Genomic DNA, 17701 nt, shown 5'->3' on the forward strand with positions numbered 1-17701 from the left:
TGAACTCAAGTCCACTGAGTTTATTCACTGAGCTGTCCCCAATCTTCTTAACATAATTTGAATTGTCTCTATATAGAATGAAGACTATCTTGTTTAGGCAACTTTCACAATAAATTTTGTTAACTGTGCCTTAATTCCTGGGTCTCAACTGGTGAGATACTTCAGCTAGACTCTGGGGTGAAGGACTCCCAGCATTTCCTTCAGTACAGACATCATTCAGTCCACAACACTTAACTATGTGAAGAGGGAGCCGTGGCTCTTTCCATAGACAAGGCTGCCTCCGCTCAGAGGGGACGTGAGCTGCCTAGACTCAATGCAGATGAGCAGTTACGTCCACAGGTGACCTGCTGCGAGGGCCTGGGTGGGGTGGGGTGGACCACAGTGCTAAGTCTGCTGGCCAGTTCCACACTGGGTGGGCTTTCCAGTTTTCTGAGACGCTTCCGCCCTTTGACAGATGGCACCATAGGCCAGCAGCTACCTGAAGCTGGGGGGACAATGGCTTACTGGGACAGCCATAAACACTGCAGCTGCCTCCAAGTTCCCAGCGCTAACAGTGAGTACACGCATGGCCTCTGAATTTCCAGGAAGAGGTAGAGACCGGGATCTGATGAGGCTGGGCATTTGAGATCAGCTAGAGAACAGAGGCCTGCTACACCGTGAGAGTCACCTCATGGAGACAGAGGCACATTGGCTCGCATCAGTGGGCCGAGGCAGCGGAGGAGATAAGGGAGCTTGCTGTCAAGCCTAACTACTTGAATTCAATCCCTGGGTCCTCCAGGTGGGAACAGAGAACTGACTGTTACCGGTTGTTATCTGACCCGCGTGAGTCAGCTGTGGCATCTGTGTGCTGCATCAACCAACCAGTCAAAAACTAAAGATGGAATCACGTGAGCACACAGGGTATATTTTAAAATCAACCACTGGTCACCTGTGTTTGTATTTCCTTTATGAAGCGTACCTTCCAGGAACTAAATGTCTGGTAGAGGTTGGGCTACTTTCACATCGCTGTTACCACAGTACACTACAGAGACCTGGTGAGGAAAGAGTTATTTTGGCTCATGGTTTTACAGGTTTTCAGTCCATCATGGTGGACAGGGCAAGGTGGTAAGGGCACATGGCAGAGACTGTTCATGGCAGACCAGAAGAGTGGGGCACCCAGCTCATGACCTCTGCGAGAGGTTAACAAACTGCTGCCATTTCTGCAGCCAGAGTTCAGCCATTTCAGTGTTCTAGAGTCAGAGTGTTTCCCTGAAGGCTACAAGTCCTGTGAATCATGTTCGGTCCTTTGTTCTGCCCTCACCCCACCCCCCAACTAAAGGCATCAGCTTGGCTTCCCATGTGGGGGAACCTTAGAGATGAAGGCCCCCTCTGGGCAGGGCAGCCTTGGAGGTTACACAGTGAGAGAATTGAGTGATACCCTGTTCACTCAGCCAGCATGGAATCCCTGCCATCCCCAGGGGTGGGAGACCCCACAGGCGAGCTTAAGCTCTACAACCACATGACAGCTTTCAAAGTATCCCTACTTCCTGGAAATGAAGGCTCCAGTCTGACTGCTTTCTCTCTTGAGTTTTGAAATCCTCCTGGACAAGCCACCAGGAAGCAGGCCTGGAGACTCACAGAGGCCAAAGCAGAAAAATCAAACGTTCAAGGTTCTTAGGTCACAGATTGAGTCCAAGGCTATCCAGACAACTTAGTGAGTCTGTGTGTGAAAATAAACAGTAGAAAAAGAGAGTGGGGGTGGATAACATAGCTTAGCAAGCCCCAGACCTGAGAGGAAATGCAAACATGGTAGTCCACTTCCTCCTTTGAAAGAATTGTTGGTCCTTAGAGTGGCAAAGATAATTAAGAGTCCAAGTCTGGGAGGCTGAGGCAGGAGGATTGTGAGTTCCACACCAGTCTGGGTGACATAGCAAGACTTGTCTTCACTGGGATTGCAGGTAAACTGGAGGGACGAGAGGGCCATCTGTAGTTGAGATTTGGTTCAAGAATTGAAGCACACTTCTAAAGACACAACATGGGGCAGTGTGTCTGCCAGGCAACATTGCCAGAACTGACTCCTGAGCAACAAAACCTATAAAGGACCTGTGGATACAGACTGTAGATTAGGTAATGCCTGGGGCTCTAGCCCTGAGTTCTGCTTCTAGAATTTCCTGTTCTTAACCTACAGGAAAGAACTTTGGGGTGATCGATCATGGTAAGAATGTCTGTTAGCATTTGTGCAGTTCTTTTGTTGATGTATGGACTGATCCAGTTACTTTGAAATACGGTGTAGTCCAGACCAACCTTGAACTCCCTATATAGGTGAGGATGGCCTTGACCTTGACTTCTGATCCTCTTGCCTCTACCTCCAACGTGCAGGGATCACAGAGTATACCTTTATGCCTGGCCTCATAGTGCTATTCTTAAAGCACACTTTCTAAATCCTTTCATGGGGCTAGAGAGATGGCTCATCAGCAAGAGCACTGGCTGCTCTCCAGGGGTCCTGGGTTCACTTCCCAGCACACTCTGGGCAGCTCGCAACAGTCTGCAACTCCAGGCCCAGGGAGTCCGATCCCCTTTCTGACCTCCATTAGCACTAGGTGCACACATGGTGCACATATGTGTACAGCCCAAGTGTTTTACAAGTATTTTTTTTTTTAATTTCTAAAAGAAAATATTTTAAAAAGATATTTTAAATCCTTTTATGCATATTAATCTAAAGATGTATTTCTCAAGTTAACGTATCCAGTGGCCATAATTTACAGTTCTTTTGTTTGAAGTTTCACTGAACATTAAAATGTTCCACCATCCTGAAATAGTACATTTTGTATACAGTGTCTAGGTGTATTTTTATTTGCAGCTTAATTTGGCATTCAAAGTAACCACAGATAGGCCAGCAATGAGCAGTAATAGTGCGTTCAGCTAAGCCTGATGGCCTGAGGTCAGCCCCTGCCACCTACATGATGCAAGGAGACCCCTATAAGTTGTCCTCAAACCTCCAAAAATCTCCAAGACACATGACACCCACCTCAACACACACACACACACACACACACACACACACACACACAAACACACTTTTTAAAATGCTCAAGGACATAGAATTAATTTTATAATAAAATTCCCAATTTTATTACTTTAATACTTTCAAACAACCACTAAATAAATGGAGCTTTAAACAATAAACCATTTATTGGGTGCCCACTGTTTGCTGGGCTTAGGCTGGGCCAGAGTGCACCAAACACAGCCCAGTGCTGTTCCTCCCACTGTGAGCCACATGGATGCCACTGTGGGGTTTCTACATAACATGGGCAAGGTCATTTTAGTAAATGTAGGGGCCCAAGATGTGGACACAGCTTCTGACCAATGAGCCATGGTCAGACAGCAGGCGTAAAAAACCTGGATTTCAACTGGAAGCTCCTAAATATGTCTTTACTAAGACGGTATCGCCAGCATCCATGACTGGCACGTATGGCTGAGCACGGTACCAGTATTTCAACATCTACCCCTCCCCATCTAGAACAAAGCCCCACGGACCCTGACCCATGCCCATCTCTTGTCTCTGACACTTGGCAGACATGGGGGTCAAGGTTCAGTGCAGTTACCCTCCAGTGGCCTCGCTGCTGACACAGCTCATCCAGGCAAGTTCATGCGCACGAGCATGCACATGTAAGGGGAAGTGGGGCTGTTAGAATGTGAGGAGTTAATTTCAAAATAAGTAATGATGTGCATGATCAAAGAGAACTGAAATCTCACTAGTTCCCTGATTTTGAGGTTTTTTCTTTGGTGTTCCGGAACCTTCCTTAAATTAAACAACCCACTCCAGATGGGACTTGCTTAGGTCTAACTTGTTTTGTTTGTTTGATTGATTTTTGTTTTGTTTTTTGTTTTGTTTGCATTTGTTTTTTTTTTTTTTGAGGGGGTTGATAGGGTCTTTAGCTGAGGATGACTTCAAACTTGCAAACTTGCTCTGTTGCCCAGGTTGGCCTCAATCTCACAGAGATCCCTCTACCTCCGACTCCCAAGTGCTGGGATGTATAGTGTGCTCCACCATGTCAGGTTTTAGATTTTTTATTTGTGTGTCTTCTTTCTATAGTTTTCTATAGTTTTCAAAATTGATTTTAGAGAGCTAGAGACAATTTGTCTTGCTCTCCAAAGGAACATGGAAGTCTTGGTGAGGTTCTTCATTAACTGGAAGAACAGACATTTTGAATTAATAAGATGATCAAAATTATTATTTTCTTGTTATCCTGGAGCAAGGGGTGTGTGTGTGTGTGTGTCTATCAAATAGAGGTGTGTTTATATTGTTTTCCACCAAGCCACCCCAAGCAGTGGCACCCACTCTCCTGGCCTTCTTCCCTCAGATCAAAGTCACACATAGAAGTAACAAAACGACTCCCAGCTCCCTTAAATAGCAGTTTTCATGTAACTAGATCCAGACTCTACAGAGAAGCTGGGCAGCACGAAGGAGCTGTTCAAGGGGATCAGGAATACAAAGTCATTTTTGGCTAACAAGAGAACTAAGGTCCGTCCAGAAAACTGGCCTCCAATAAACGGACCAACTAACTAATGAGCAAGATTCCCACACTCCCAATAGAGAACGTTCTGAATTCTAGTTCTCAGATTGCTGATTTTGTCTACAGGGGACATGCAGGGTATCTGAAGATATTTTTGGTTTCCACCAAATAATGGTTTAGATGCTCCTGGTGCCCAGTGGGCAGAGGGCAGGGATGCTGCTAATGCCCCAGTGTACAGGTCTCCCCACCACAGACAGCGATACAGCCTGGCAATGGCAATGCATACTTGTAATCTCACTGGAAAGGTAGAAATCAGAGGGTCAGGAATTCAATGTCATCCTTGGCTGCCATGGGAGCTCCAGGCCATGCCCCCAATAATAGCAGGGGCAATTCCATAGTATCTGTTTATACAGAACATAGACATCTCCCCAGGGAATAAAGATAGGTGTTCTTAATCCAGCATCCCCCAGCCAAGCTCTTTTCCATGTGTTCTCTACAAAGTACAATGTAACATAAAACATAAGCTCAAGAGCTGCTCAAGTTCAGACCCTTGAACTTAAACACCATTGTGATATTGAGCAACACACTCAACTGTCTGCCTCAGTTTCCTTAACCTTGATCCTATAACAGAATAGTCCCCATACTGCAGGCCGACCATGCAGAGGCAATGAACCTTTATACATAGGCCACACAGTGGTGCCTGTGTGTGGCAAGTGCTGGATAACCTGTGCCTGGTTCCTGGGCATTCTGCTTGTCTTCACTCTGAAAGCGGCCAAGACCATCCAAGCCTCACTGTGAGAAGCTTCTGTATGCAACACGGGGAACTCAACCTTCTGTGGATAGTTTCCATTCCATGCAATGCTTGCCTGTATCTTTGCAACCCACTGGCATGTGACTTCCTGCCGTGTCTGAGAGCAGAGGACAGAGTTCTTAATTTCATATTCATGAGATGGGCATGCCTCCCAGTCTACAGAATGCTTCCCCGGCATAAACGGAACCCTGGGATTGATTCCAACACAGCATAAACTGGGTGTGGTGGCACACACCTGTAATGCCATCACACAAAAGGTAGAGGGCAAGAGGATTAGAACTGCAATGCTATTATTGACTACAAAGTAAGTTAAGGCCAGTCTAGGCTACGTAAAAAATAATCACATTGGGCTGGAGAGATGGCTCTTGGGTTAAAGCAGAGGACCGGGGTTTGATTCCCAGCACCCACATGGCTGCTCACGATGATCTGTAATTCAAGAGGAGCAGGGCTGGGTCTCCTGATGGTGCTTGCCCTCTGCCCTGTGTCCTCCCAGAAGCTCAGGAGCTCAACTTTACTCAGAAGCCCATACATGACTCCACTGGCATCCATGACTTGAATCCTGGGGTGCAGGTGCTTGGCTGGGGGATGTTAAATTGAAGTCTACTCTAGCTCCCTGACCCCATGCATTCCTGAAGGTGGCTAAAAACCCCCATCACTGGCTAAAACATGGTCTGCTACACAGTCCAGCTGAGTTACCGCAGCACTCTGAGATGTCACTTCTAGACAAGTGCCTCCGAGAACTGAAACATACGCCGCATCCCCAAACATGGACACAAATGTCACAGTGACATTAGTAATGAGAATTGAAAAGCAAAAATAACTAAAGAACTTATGAATGGGCAAGCAAATCGTGGTACACCCATATACTTGGTTTTAGTCATTAAAAGGAAATAAATGTGGCTATACACCCAGACAGACACAAACCTGGAATCCATGTTATAAGTTGTAAAGTACTTGCTGCGCAAGTGTAAGGACCCTAGGTCAACTGCCAGAAACCATGTAAAAGTCAGGGGTGGTAGTTCCTGCTTTCGATCAGTGCAGACACACGGACAGGCAGATCTCTGGGGCTTACTGGCCAGCTAGTCTAGACTAAGATGCAGGTCCCAGTGGGAGACTTTGTCTCAAAAAACAAGGTGGATGGATCCCAAGGAATGAGAGCTAAGGTTGACTTCTGACCTCCACACATATGCACATACATGTGTACATATATCTGAGAGCACATGCTCTCTCTCTCTGTCTCTCTGTCTCTCTGTCTCTCTGTCTCTGTCTCTGTCTCTCTCTCTCTCTCTCTCTCTCTCACACACACACAAACAGGCACGAAAGTCACACACTGTATAATTTCATATGTTAATTTACTGGGATAAGGGGTGCCTAGCTGGACAGCAAAACACTCTTTGTGGTTATGTTTCCAAGTTTCCAGAAAACACTGGAATTTGAATGGGGGAACCAAGAAAAGGAGCTCCTCCCCCAAAGCAGATAGGGCTCAGACTTCTACCAGGGCCTCCAAGCATAGTAGGAGGAAGAGGGCTTTCCTCTCAGGCCGAACTGGAACAGAAATCTCTTCCATCCTCAGACATAAATGCACCCAGCCCCAGATCTTGGATACAGACCGAGCTGTTGGGGATTTGTTCTAATGCTTTAAATTAATCCAGCCCCACAAATCAGGTATCTGTGTGTCCAAACGCTGAAGGCCCTTGTCCCCAATTGATTTTTTACCAATCAATAAAGAGCCAACAACTGATTGCTGGGCAGGTAGACTGAGGCAAGACCTTTAGATTTGCATGGGCTAAGAACTGGGAGAGAGAAAGGGAGGGAGACTGATTAGATTTAGAGCCTCAGAAGAAAATTCATCCCAAATATAGGTGGAAAGGGAAAGCAGCCCTGTGGGAGGGGCTGCCCAGAAGGTAACAGGGCAGCAAAGATAAAACATAGATTTAGAAGGTGTTGAGCCAGGAGTACTGGAAAGAAATGTATGCTAGCCCAGTGGAGGATTAGAACTGCCCAGTCTTTGAACTAGTCAAGGCATATTTTAAATTAACTGGTGTGTGTGTGTGTGTGTGTGTGTGTGTGTGTGTGTGTTTACGAATCCAGATAGCTCTTGGGTGAGTGCGTGGGTGTGACCCGAGGGAGCACTAAGTGGTTTAGCCAAACTACTACTCCACTAAGCTGTGCATGGAGTGGGAGAGTCTTAATTCATACTGAGCCTCAGGTCACTGGCCTCAGCGCTCCAAGACTTGGACTGACTGACTTGATGGAGCTCCAGCTTGCTAATAGATCCTGGGATGGATTTCCCAGGCTCCAAAAATCATGTCAACCAAGTTCTCATAATAATCTCCATACTTGGATAAACATCCATATTTGGATATATATCCATACATATGTATATTGTACAATTATTGATCTCATATATATACACCCATACACACAAGCACGTGGATACATAATATATCTACACAAGCACACATACATATATGCACATACACTTGCTTGCACACACACACCCATAATATTCCTACATATACACACAGACAAACATACACATGCACACTTACACATGTACATACATACTGGTTCTGTGTTTCTGGGAAATCCTGACACATAGATTTAATTTCTATTAAGTGTTTGAAATAAACACTTCTAAGTAGTTTGGTAGCTCTTGGGGACTTGGGCGGGGGAGAGAAATGGGAAATGATTGTCTAGTAGGTAGAGGGTTTCCATCTGGGTGGTGAAATAATTATGGAAGGAGGTCACGGTGCTGGCTGCACATTCTGTGAGCATACCCAAAGCCACACTGAGCTTCAGACTGTCACTGAGTTAATGGTACATCAGTTGCATTTTGATTAAGCGCACACATGATACTGTCTTCTTGATACATGATTTTGAGGCCCATGTGGTCTATTATGAGCCGCTGCTCAAAAGAAGAAAACATCTCATGGGCTGGGGAGGTAGCTCAGCTTGGAGAGTGCTGTCCTAGCATGAAATCGTAGGGTCAGTGCCAGCACTCCATAGACTGGGTATGGAAGCATGGTCCCAGAGTCCCAACACTAGGCAGGAAAGCCAGAAATCCAATGTCCTCCTGGGCTACACGGGAACTTGAGGCCAACCTAGGATACATAATACCCTACCTCAAAAATTAAAACATCAACAACAAAAACAACCCTCAAACAAACAAGCAAATAAAACAAACAAACAAAACAAAAAAAAAAAACTAAAGAAAATGCTGAATTAGCAAGGGTGTGGAACACTGGAAGCTTCCGACGTCTGTCCGTCGGTAAAATGTTTGGCTGCTCTGGGAAACAATTTATGAGTTCCTCAAAACACGAAAAGAGAACTTCATCAGCCCACAGCCCCGCTGATGGGAATGTCTGTAAGAGAACTGGAGGCAGAGTCTCAAAGGTGGGGTGGACAAATCCATTTTCCGGGTAGTATTAGTCACCGGGCAGAAGAGGTGGAAGCCAACCGGCTGTCCATATGTGAGTGTGGCAGACATTTGGACAGAGGCAGAGGCAGGCAGATCTCTGTGAGTTTGAGGCCAGCCTGGTCTAAAGAACAAGTTCCAGGACAGCCAGGGTTACATAGAGAAACCCTACCTTGAGAAAACATTAATAATTAATTAATTTTAAAAGAAAAAGAAAGAAAAGTAAAAGAACATTATAGTCAGCCAAAGAAGCTGCTGTGACAAGCAAATGCGTTTACTCTGCTTCCCTGAAGTGGAGACGGGAAGTAGAAAGGTGGTTAGACGGTGGTTAGTAGGAATGGAGAACGGTTTAATGGGTATGGAGTTTCACTTTTGCAGAATTATAAAATTCTGATTTACAGCGAAGCAAACTTGGTCAACACTACTGCCCTGCATATTGGGAATGACAGAGGTCAGACATGTCTCTTTTAAAAATTGCAGTAAAATAAAATAAAGAGCAAACTGGGTATGGTAGCTCTGTGATCTTCACACTCACGGGCTGGGGCTCAAAGATAGGTCAGCCAGGGCTACGTATGAACCCTGCCTCAAGAGAATAACTAAAAAGAAAAAGAAATGCAAAGCTACCTGGGAAACACACACACTCACACACACAAATTCACATGTACACTGACACGTACAACTGACACACACACATACACACACTCACACACACATACATGGACACTGACACACTTAACTCACATATACCCACCCTCATACAAACACTCTTCACTCACACACACTGACACACACAACTCACATACACACACTCTCACAAACTCTCATACAAACACCCACTCATACACACACCCTCACATACACACACCGACACACACAACTTACATACACTCATACAAACACACTCTCACACACTCTCAGGCACACACAAGATGGCAAGTATGTGTTCTTCAACTGTGCTATGGAATTATACCCTCCACTGGTGTCCAAGGAACCCCAGCCACACACTGTACCTCCCTGATCTGAAAGTAGGGACAATAACGACAGGACACATATCAAGCACCCAGTAACTGAATAGCTACTGAGTGACCTCCTTAGCAGCTACACATCAAGAGGTAGGTTCAAACCTCTGAGTGTTACAGATAAGCCAGTGGAGGTAAGGCATGGTGAGTGACCTGTCCACAATCCCATAGCCACTGAACGACAACAGAAGGAGACTCTGGCTAGAGTCCTTTCTATGATAGCATCTGACTTGAAAGTCAACATGCAATCAAAATGGGATTAGGAATTTCCTACAGCAAACTGCAAAGTAAAGAAGAAAGTTTCAGGCAATAGTCTTCATGCTACACTACTGATTCAGAGCTTTAGGGGACCGTGGCCTCCTGATAACGGAATTCAATTTTGATTATATGTCACATATTTCATAGTTCCCGGACCACCCCCCAGAGCCCACCCAGAGACCTCTATTAAAAATTCCCGTGAATGCTTACTTAAGTCCTGAGTTCAAGCCCTATGTGACCAGTTTTATGTCAACTTGACACAAGCTAGAGTCATTTGGGAAACAGGACTCTGAACTGAGAAAATACTCCATAAGATTGACCTATAGGCAAGCTTGCAGAGCATTTTGTTGATTGATGACTGATGTGTGTGTGTGTGGGGTGTGTGGAACACACTGGGGATGGTACCACTCTTCGGCAGGTGCTCTTGGATGTTATAAGAACGCAGGCTGAGCAAGCCACGAAGAGTAAGCCAGTGAGCAGCTCCCTCCATGGTCTCTGCTTTAGCTCCTGCCCTGAGTTCCCTCAGAGATGAAGATGACATGAGAGTTTAAGCCAATTACGCCCTTTCCTCCCAAGTTGCTCATGATGTTTCATCACAGCAAAAGAAACCCCAACTAAGTAAGACATTCTAGAACCACAGAAACCATGTGTGACAACTCACACCTGTAATCTCAGCCCTCGGGAGGAAAAGCAGGAGGATCAGAACTTTAAGGTCAGCCTTGGCTATAGAGTGAGTTTAAGACTAGCCTGGTCTACATAAGACCCTGTCCCCCAGCCTCCCCTCCCCAAAATAAGTAAATAAATAAACAGAATCCTCTTTATGCCAGGTGAGCGGGTGGCATCTATAATCATAGTACTTGGGAGGTGGAGACAGGAGGAGCCTGCAGTTGGGTTATAGTGAGATCCTGTCACAACAAACCACAGTAAAGGCAAAACAAAACAAAGAGCTCAGTTCTCCACAATGCTGAGTGCATTCATCCACAGGACTTCCTATGCATCAGATCCCTTGTGAATCCCACTAAGTCCCTGGGCAGGCTGATGCGTCATCACTGGCACATCAGAGGATTCTGGGATTGGCAGCTCTCAAGCAGATTGGTGAGCAGTTGCCCCCAGACCTGTGGTAAACGTAATTCCTCCAGCTCCCAGGTGCTCTTCCCCGCTACCCACTGAAACTGGCTACCAAAATGGTCCATGACAGCCCAATAAGGAACATTCCACGTTCAGTATCTTTGCTATACAATACAAGTTTTTCTTTAATTATGGGCCACCAGACCAAGAAGCCTGGGCATCATCCTTGACTACGTGCACACATGTGTGTGTGTGTGTGTGAGTGTGAGGGGGGGGAGGACAGGAAAGAAGAGGGTCTTGAGACAAGGTCTCTCACTGAACCTGGACCTCACTTCATTCTGCCCCCGCCCCCCACCTAGGCTAAGCTAGTGGCCAGAAACCCCCAGTAATCTTTCTGTGTCCAGCATCAACGTTTTGGGGTTATAGGCACACACAGCCACATTCAGATTTTTATGTGAGTGCTGGGGACCCTCATGCTTGCCCAGGTCCTCATGCAAGTGCTCTTCCCCACTGATCCATCTCTCCAGCTCCCTCTCCATCCTCCACACCTTAACCACCATACAGTGAAGGTAGATTATACCTCCGAGGTGTCCTGGGCCACCCTCCCAGCCTCTGCTTTCTTCTGCCCCTACAGCAGTCTATGATGAGTAATCTCAAGAGCCAACTAAAGGATATCTAGAATTACCCGGGACACAGAACTCAGCACTGCCCAGTGTGAGTTACTTTAGGTAATCTGATGGAAGTAGGGAGAGCCACCCACTATGGGCAACACCATTCCCTGGGCTGTGATCCTAGGCCCTATAAACAAGGGAAATGGAGCTGAACACAAGCATTCCACTATACTTCCTGACTAGAGACACACTGTGACCAGCTACACCAAGCTCCTGCCATGGTGACTCCCACAATGTGAAGCACTTGGCTGCTGAACTGTGAGCCAGACTAAACCTCTCTTTCTTAAGCTGCTTCCTTTTCTAAGTTGTCAGACATCTTATCATAGCAACAGGAAAGAGACTAAGGCACTAACTTCACCCTGCAGTCCTGACCCTAACACTGCTATGGCCAAATTCTTCCACTGAAAAGTAGCTCTTGCACATGGGTGTTTAACTTTACATAAAAATTCAACAGAACCAAATTCCATAACTCTAGCTGTAGTGCAATGCTCAATAGCCACAGGTAGATAGTAACCACGTTATATCTGATGAACAACACATCTGGGCTCATTGATTTTAACTGTCAACTTGATACAACCTAGAATCACTCGAGAAGACTCTTAATGAGGAATTATCCAGATCAGGTTAGGGGGATTGCTTTGATTGTTAACAAGGGGAGGAGGAAGACCCAGTCCATTGTGAGTGCTATCAGTCTCTAGGCAGGGGCTCCTGAACAGCAAAAGGGAGGAGAAAGCCAGCTGAAGTCAAGCAAGCAAGAGTTGTTTGTACAGGGCAGCCCCACAACAAAGCAGGGCCTAACCTTTACATGGCAGCAGTGTCCTTACATACTCGCCTGGGCAACTCCACAGGCAGGGGCTGGTCCTGTATCCTACACAGCCCCAGCCACCAGTCTAGGGTCAGGGTTACAGGTGATATTTACCAGGCAGTGAACCTGTAATTGTTTAGATGCTCTATAAAACCCTTCACTTAGGATTCCAATGACAACAGCATGAAGGATGAAGAATGAGCCTCAAGTGTCTAGGTTCCGATCTCTGGGAGCTGTGGATGTTGTATTACATGAAAAAGGGTTATCTTCATTTAGTAAAGGATCTGAGAGAGACAGATAATGACAGAGAGACTGACAGAAACAGAGAGGGTCAAGCTGGTCCTAAACTCACTGAGTAGCTGAGAGTGACCAGGGACTTCTGACTCTCCTGCCTCCATCTCCTTCATGCTGAGGTTACAGCTGCGTGCTACTAGGGCCAGTTTATTTAGAGCTAGGAGTGGATTAGAACCCAGGGTTTCCTGCATGCTGGGCAAGTACTCTACCAACTGAGCTACACGCCCAGACCTCACATGGTAAAGGTGCAAATTACCCTAGGTTGCTGAGTAGGGTTGTGGTATTGTCACAAATGCCCTTATTATTGAGAGGTACAGGAGTGCATGTGCACGTGCACACCACCATGCCTCGTTGATGCTGTGGTTAGGATGGAACCCAGAGGTCTGTTCGTGCTAAGCAGATACTCCACCAACTGAACTACATGAAACTAGCATGTTTATGACAATTTGTTACAGTGACCACGTACTAATTTCGTTCTTAGAGACTGCTGTATTTGGGTCAGATGATCTAATGGATGAGGAAGACAAAATGAACGTAGCGGAAAGGTAGCACTTTTGACTAGCATACACAAGGCCCTCTGTTCCATTCCCAGTACCAGAAAACATAGAGAAAGCACTAGGTACCAGGCCTCTAAGTATGCTAGGAACGAGTGGGATGGACAAGTGGGCGTGGCTGAGCTGTGATTGTTTCTTGAAGGATCAGGAGTTTGCACTTTAGCAGCTACCCTGCTGCATACTGACTCCTCTCCTACACTGCCATATCTGACCTTCCAACAAGGATGCAATACCTTTGCACTTCCTGTTCCTTTAGCCCGAACTCTCTTCCTCCAGAGCCTCCTGTGGCTGCCGGCTTCTCAGCAGCCAGCCTCAGCTTAAAAGTCACTGCCTCAAAGACCCCTTCCCCCGCCCCCGCCCCCTTTGTGCTAGAGCATGAGAACAACCCTTGGAACCTTCTCTTACCTCACCGTGCTAGTTTCTTTCTAACCCTCTTAACATTTTTGCCTAATAAGTTAGCTGCCCCGCCCCCAAGCTCTAGGCTCCAAGGGGGCAGGGTCTGTATAACTCATGCACACAGCAGTTGCTCCGTGTATTTTGAATGAATGAGTTGGCGAATGCATGAATTTGCAGCTTGGGACCAATAAGTCAACATACCTGATCTTGGCCTTACTAAAGGCCAGCTCCTCTTCATTACCGAAGTCCAGGGACACATCCTCAGTATCATCCACTAGGCCCTGGGGAACAGCAGGAGCAGACAGATGGCAGGCCATCCCAGAGCTCACAGGAGGCCTTCAGGCGTGAGCGCCCTCTCTTCCTGGATATGTCTCTGTGCTCCTCCCAGCATTATTCCCTTAGTTCCCTAGGCTTTCCCCACCCTCCTTATTGCTAGGGGCTTAGGCTTCAAGGCCAGTGCATCTACCTCCCAATGCAGCATCTCTGCAGCCCTACCTGCTTCATCCCCCTGGGTACCACTTGACCCTATAGCACAGGTTCCAGCTCTGCCCTTCACCGCCCAAAGTTTAGGATGCCCAGCAGGGAGCCCGCATGAGGGATGCTCCCAGCCTTAGCTCCGAAGCTCAGCTCTAGAGATCGATGGGGGGGGGGGGGGGTGCTCTGTGCAGTGCGCAGTCGCGGACTGGGGCGGAGCCAGAGAGGATACCCAGGGATGCTGGGATACACTGAGAGCCGAGATCAACAACGGAAGGTGCAGGACGTGAATGTAAGTTAGTATCCAGAAGCTGAGCGCTCAGGTTGGAAGCAGAGTTTGCTGGCTCTATAAAAAGAAAACTCTTCTGCGCCGGGCATAGCAGTGCAAGCCTGTGACTCCTGGAAATCTGAAGCAGAAGATTGCCCGGCTGCAAAGAAACAAACAAATAGACAAACAGGTGTGATCAGGATCTAGTTGCTTGGCTTGGGAACAGCAGTATTGACGTAGAAATGGGCACAGAGAGACGAGTAGTTGTAGCCATGTGAAGGCCTCGCTGGCCTTCTCCTGGCCCAGAGCAGAGTCACAGTATCTCTCCTATGGCCTATCCCTGCCATTTCCCAATTCCCACCCCACTATCTACACAATCTTCCTTAGCCCCCATGTCCCTCCCTGCCATCCTGGGACAGAGCTGAGTGACAGGAAGCCAAAGCTGCTAGTCTTGCTTCACGGTTCCCATTTCTCCCTCCCCCACAACCAGGTGTTAGCCTGACTCCTGCTGACCCCCTCAGGGATACCGAGCCACAAGCTCCAGGGTGGTTCCTTCCTGCCCTGGCTAGAGCGCAGTAAGGGGCTGGTTCACCTTTACACCTATGGCTGTGCCAGAGCTGCCAGCTGCACACACCACTCTTCAGGACACAGAGATGCTGTCTGGGGGGAAGGGAAAGGGGACTCCTTTCTGTGACAGAAGACCATCTCAGGGGCCAAGCCTTTTGAAGTGTTTTTCAAACTCTGACTGACATGGCAATGTTGGCCTGTAATCACAGTACTTAGGAAGGCTGAAGCAGGAGGATCACAAATTTCAGGCTAGCCTAAAATACAAAACAAGTTCAAGGCCAGCCTGGGCAAATTAGCAAGATCCTATCTCAAAAAAGTTTATTTTAAAAATGAGGTAGGAGGGGGATGGGGTGGGGTGGGCATAAGCACAAGCAAGTGATTTTAGTGAGTGTTAGAGTGTTTGTCTTGCAAACAAGAGGCTCTTGATTCAATCCCCAGTGAGACACACACACACACCCCACACAAACATGTCTGTGTGTTTGTATGTATATGTATATATTTCCAAACCAGCATCAGTTCTAGTAGCTTCTAAACCCTCTGCTGCTCAACTAATAAGATGATCCACTAAAATCAGCACAGCAGATTGCCAAAGCTCCCAGGGTCAGACCCAGGGCCTTCTCTCCAGCTTCCCACCTGGCAGAGTAGAGGAAGGGCCTGGGGTTCTGCTGGAATGGAGGCTGGCTCCATTACCTGGGCAGCAGAAAGCTCAGTTCAAGGCCTCAATTATCCCTGAGTCATCAGGATTTAATACCACCAAGGCAGGCTTTCTGGAGAGTGTTGTGGGCTCTTCCCAACCCATTGCTGGCTCCAGGCCCAGATATGACACCGAGGAACCACAGCCACCAGGAGTGTCCTGGTCCCCAGTGGAGGCCAGGTGGAGGTGAGCGGCCATTGCAGTGCATTTAGGGGCTTTTCCTCTGACTCGAAAGACAAGCAGCTTCTGGTGTCTGTTGAGTTGGGGCAAGGGGCTGGGAAAAGCCCCTAGGAAACCCCATCCGGGCTAACTGACATTCTCAGAATGGGAAACCTCACGACTGACCACTAAATCTACCACGAAGGTCACCGTATGATCGTGAGGTTACCCTGTTCTCCACCTCCCCTGGGCTGTCCACACAGGGCAAAGGACAGGAGGACAAAGGACAAGAACTGTGCAGGGAGTTTTATCATTGCTCTGAAGCTGGCTCCAGCCACACTGTAGGTCGGGTTTCAGGTCTTAAGCCAGGGTAGCATCTGGCAGCAGCAATAAACTAGGTTCAGCTGCCTGTCCCCATACACCCACACACAAGATGGTTGAGAGTGAAAAGCAGAAGAGATTTAATCAACACTGTGGGGAGAAGCAGGAGAAGGGGCCCAGTGACCCTGAGTTCATCTTCAGGGTACGGATACAAGTGTTAGGTTTGGTAGAGGACCTAAGTCAGGAGTCAGAGGTATCCCGATTAAGCAGTCCTGGCTGAGTTGCGGTCCTGTCCCTCACTGGTCAGTTTGCGCCACTGGGTCTGAGACACTGTAAATCTCTTAATAGGGAGACTAACCTGGTCATTCCAAGGTGAAGCCTCAGCAACGCAGTTGGTGGGCCTGGGAAGTCTGCTGTTCTGGAGTCCCGGTGACTGCAAACTTAGCACACTGTCTTATTTATCTTCAGTCTTGAGGGGAATAAAAGGAGTCAGATGGGCTTTATAATTTCCATGTCTGGGCAGAATGAGGCAGGAGTCTGAGGTAAACACAAGGAGACAAACAAAATGAAGGAAGAGATGCCAGGGTTTCCTCTGCCCTTAGCGAGGAGCTGCCTGTGACTAAGTCACCTGTTGCTAGGTAGGTTTGAGGAGTCCAGGCCTTTGGAGACTCAAGGGAGGCATTTGGGAAATTATTTTTCCTAAGGGAAATACTAGGCGTATTTGGGATATAGCGAATACTTAGAGCAGAGACTAAACCTTTTCTTCCATGTTCTCTGCTCCTCCTCCTACATAGGGGCAGGGATCAGAACCTCGAGGCTCGGTCTTATCTCTGGTCCTGTAGCTGAGTCTTGGACCCCCAACAGTCCCTGAAGGGCCTCCAGGCTTGTGTAGCCATTGGGCTCTGGAGACTCTTGAAGCTCAATGACTGGTTGTCAACAGGCCTGGATGGGACACCTGTGCAGGAGACACCATCTGTCTGGCCTCAGTGCCTGCGTCTATAAAATGGGGCCACAATTCCCCTATCTAGGAACACAAGGACTAAACACAGTGCATATAAAGAGCCCTTCTCAGTGTAGAGGTTTAGCAAACTATTCCCTGGTGACGGTGATTTGATGGCCTTAAGAGAGGCACTGGGATGTGAGGAACCCCTGTGAGCCCACAGCACAGTGACGTGAGTCTATGTCTAACCTTCCATACTGTGTCTGTCTCCACAGCAGAACCAGTAAGTGATACATTTTAAATTTAGGAGTGAATTTAAGAAATGTAAGTTAGTGCCGGGCGTTGTGGCACACACCTTTAATCCCAGCACTCGGGAGGCAGAGGCAGGCAGATTTCTGAGTTCGAGACCAGCTTGGTCTACAGAGTGAGTTCCAGGACAGCCAAGGCTACACAGAGAAACCACGGAAGGAAGGAAGGAAGGAAGGAAG

At 47.4% G+C, this 17701-nt stretch overlaps 1 protein-coding gene across 6 annotated transcripts in view; it reads right to left on the reverse strand.

Annotated features, from left to right (window-relative positions):
* The window catches only part of Tvp23a (trans-golgi network vesicle protein 23 homolog A), a 36481-nt gene extending 19560 nt beyond the window's left edge, over positions 1-16921 (reverse strand). For 4 of the 6 annotated variants that reach the window (XM_029470676.2, XM_085832506.1, XM_085832504.1 and 1 more), the window contains exon 1: positions 13992-14424. In XM_029470676.2, the coding sequence (XP_029326536.1) occupies positions 13992-14107 (116 nt within the window). In that variant the 5' untranslated portion in view covers positions 14108-14424. Of the gene's footprint in view, positions 1-13991; positions 14425-16631 lie in introns of those variants that run through there. The other 2 variants (XM_085832507.1, XM_085832508.1) reach the window with 2 other exon arrangements.
* Positions 16922-17701: the final 780 nt, after the last annotated feature.

This window comes from Mus caroli, unplaced genomic scaffold (genome assembly GCF_978045245.1).
Source record: "Mus caroli unplaced genomic scaffold, Mus_caroli_1 scaffold_17, whole genome shotgun sequence".
In the NCBI taxonomy this organism is placed as follows: domain Eukaryota; kingdom Metazoa; phylum Chordata; class Mammalia; order Rodentia; family Muridae; genus Mus; species Mus caroli.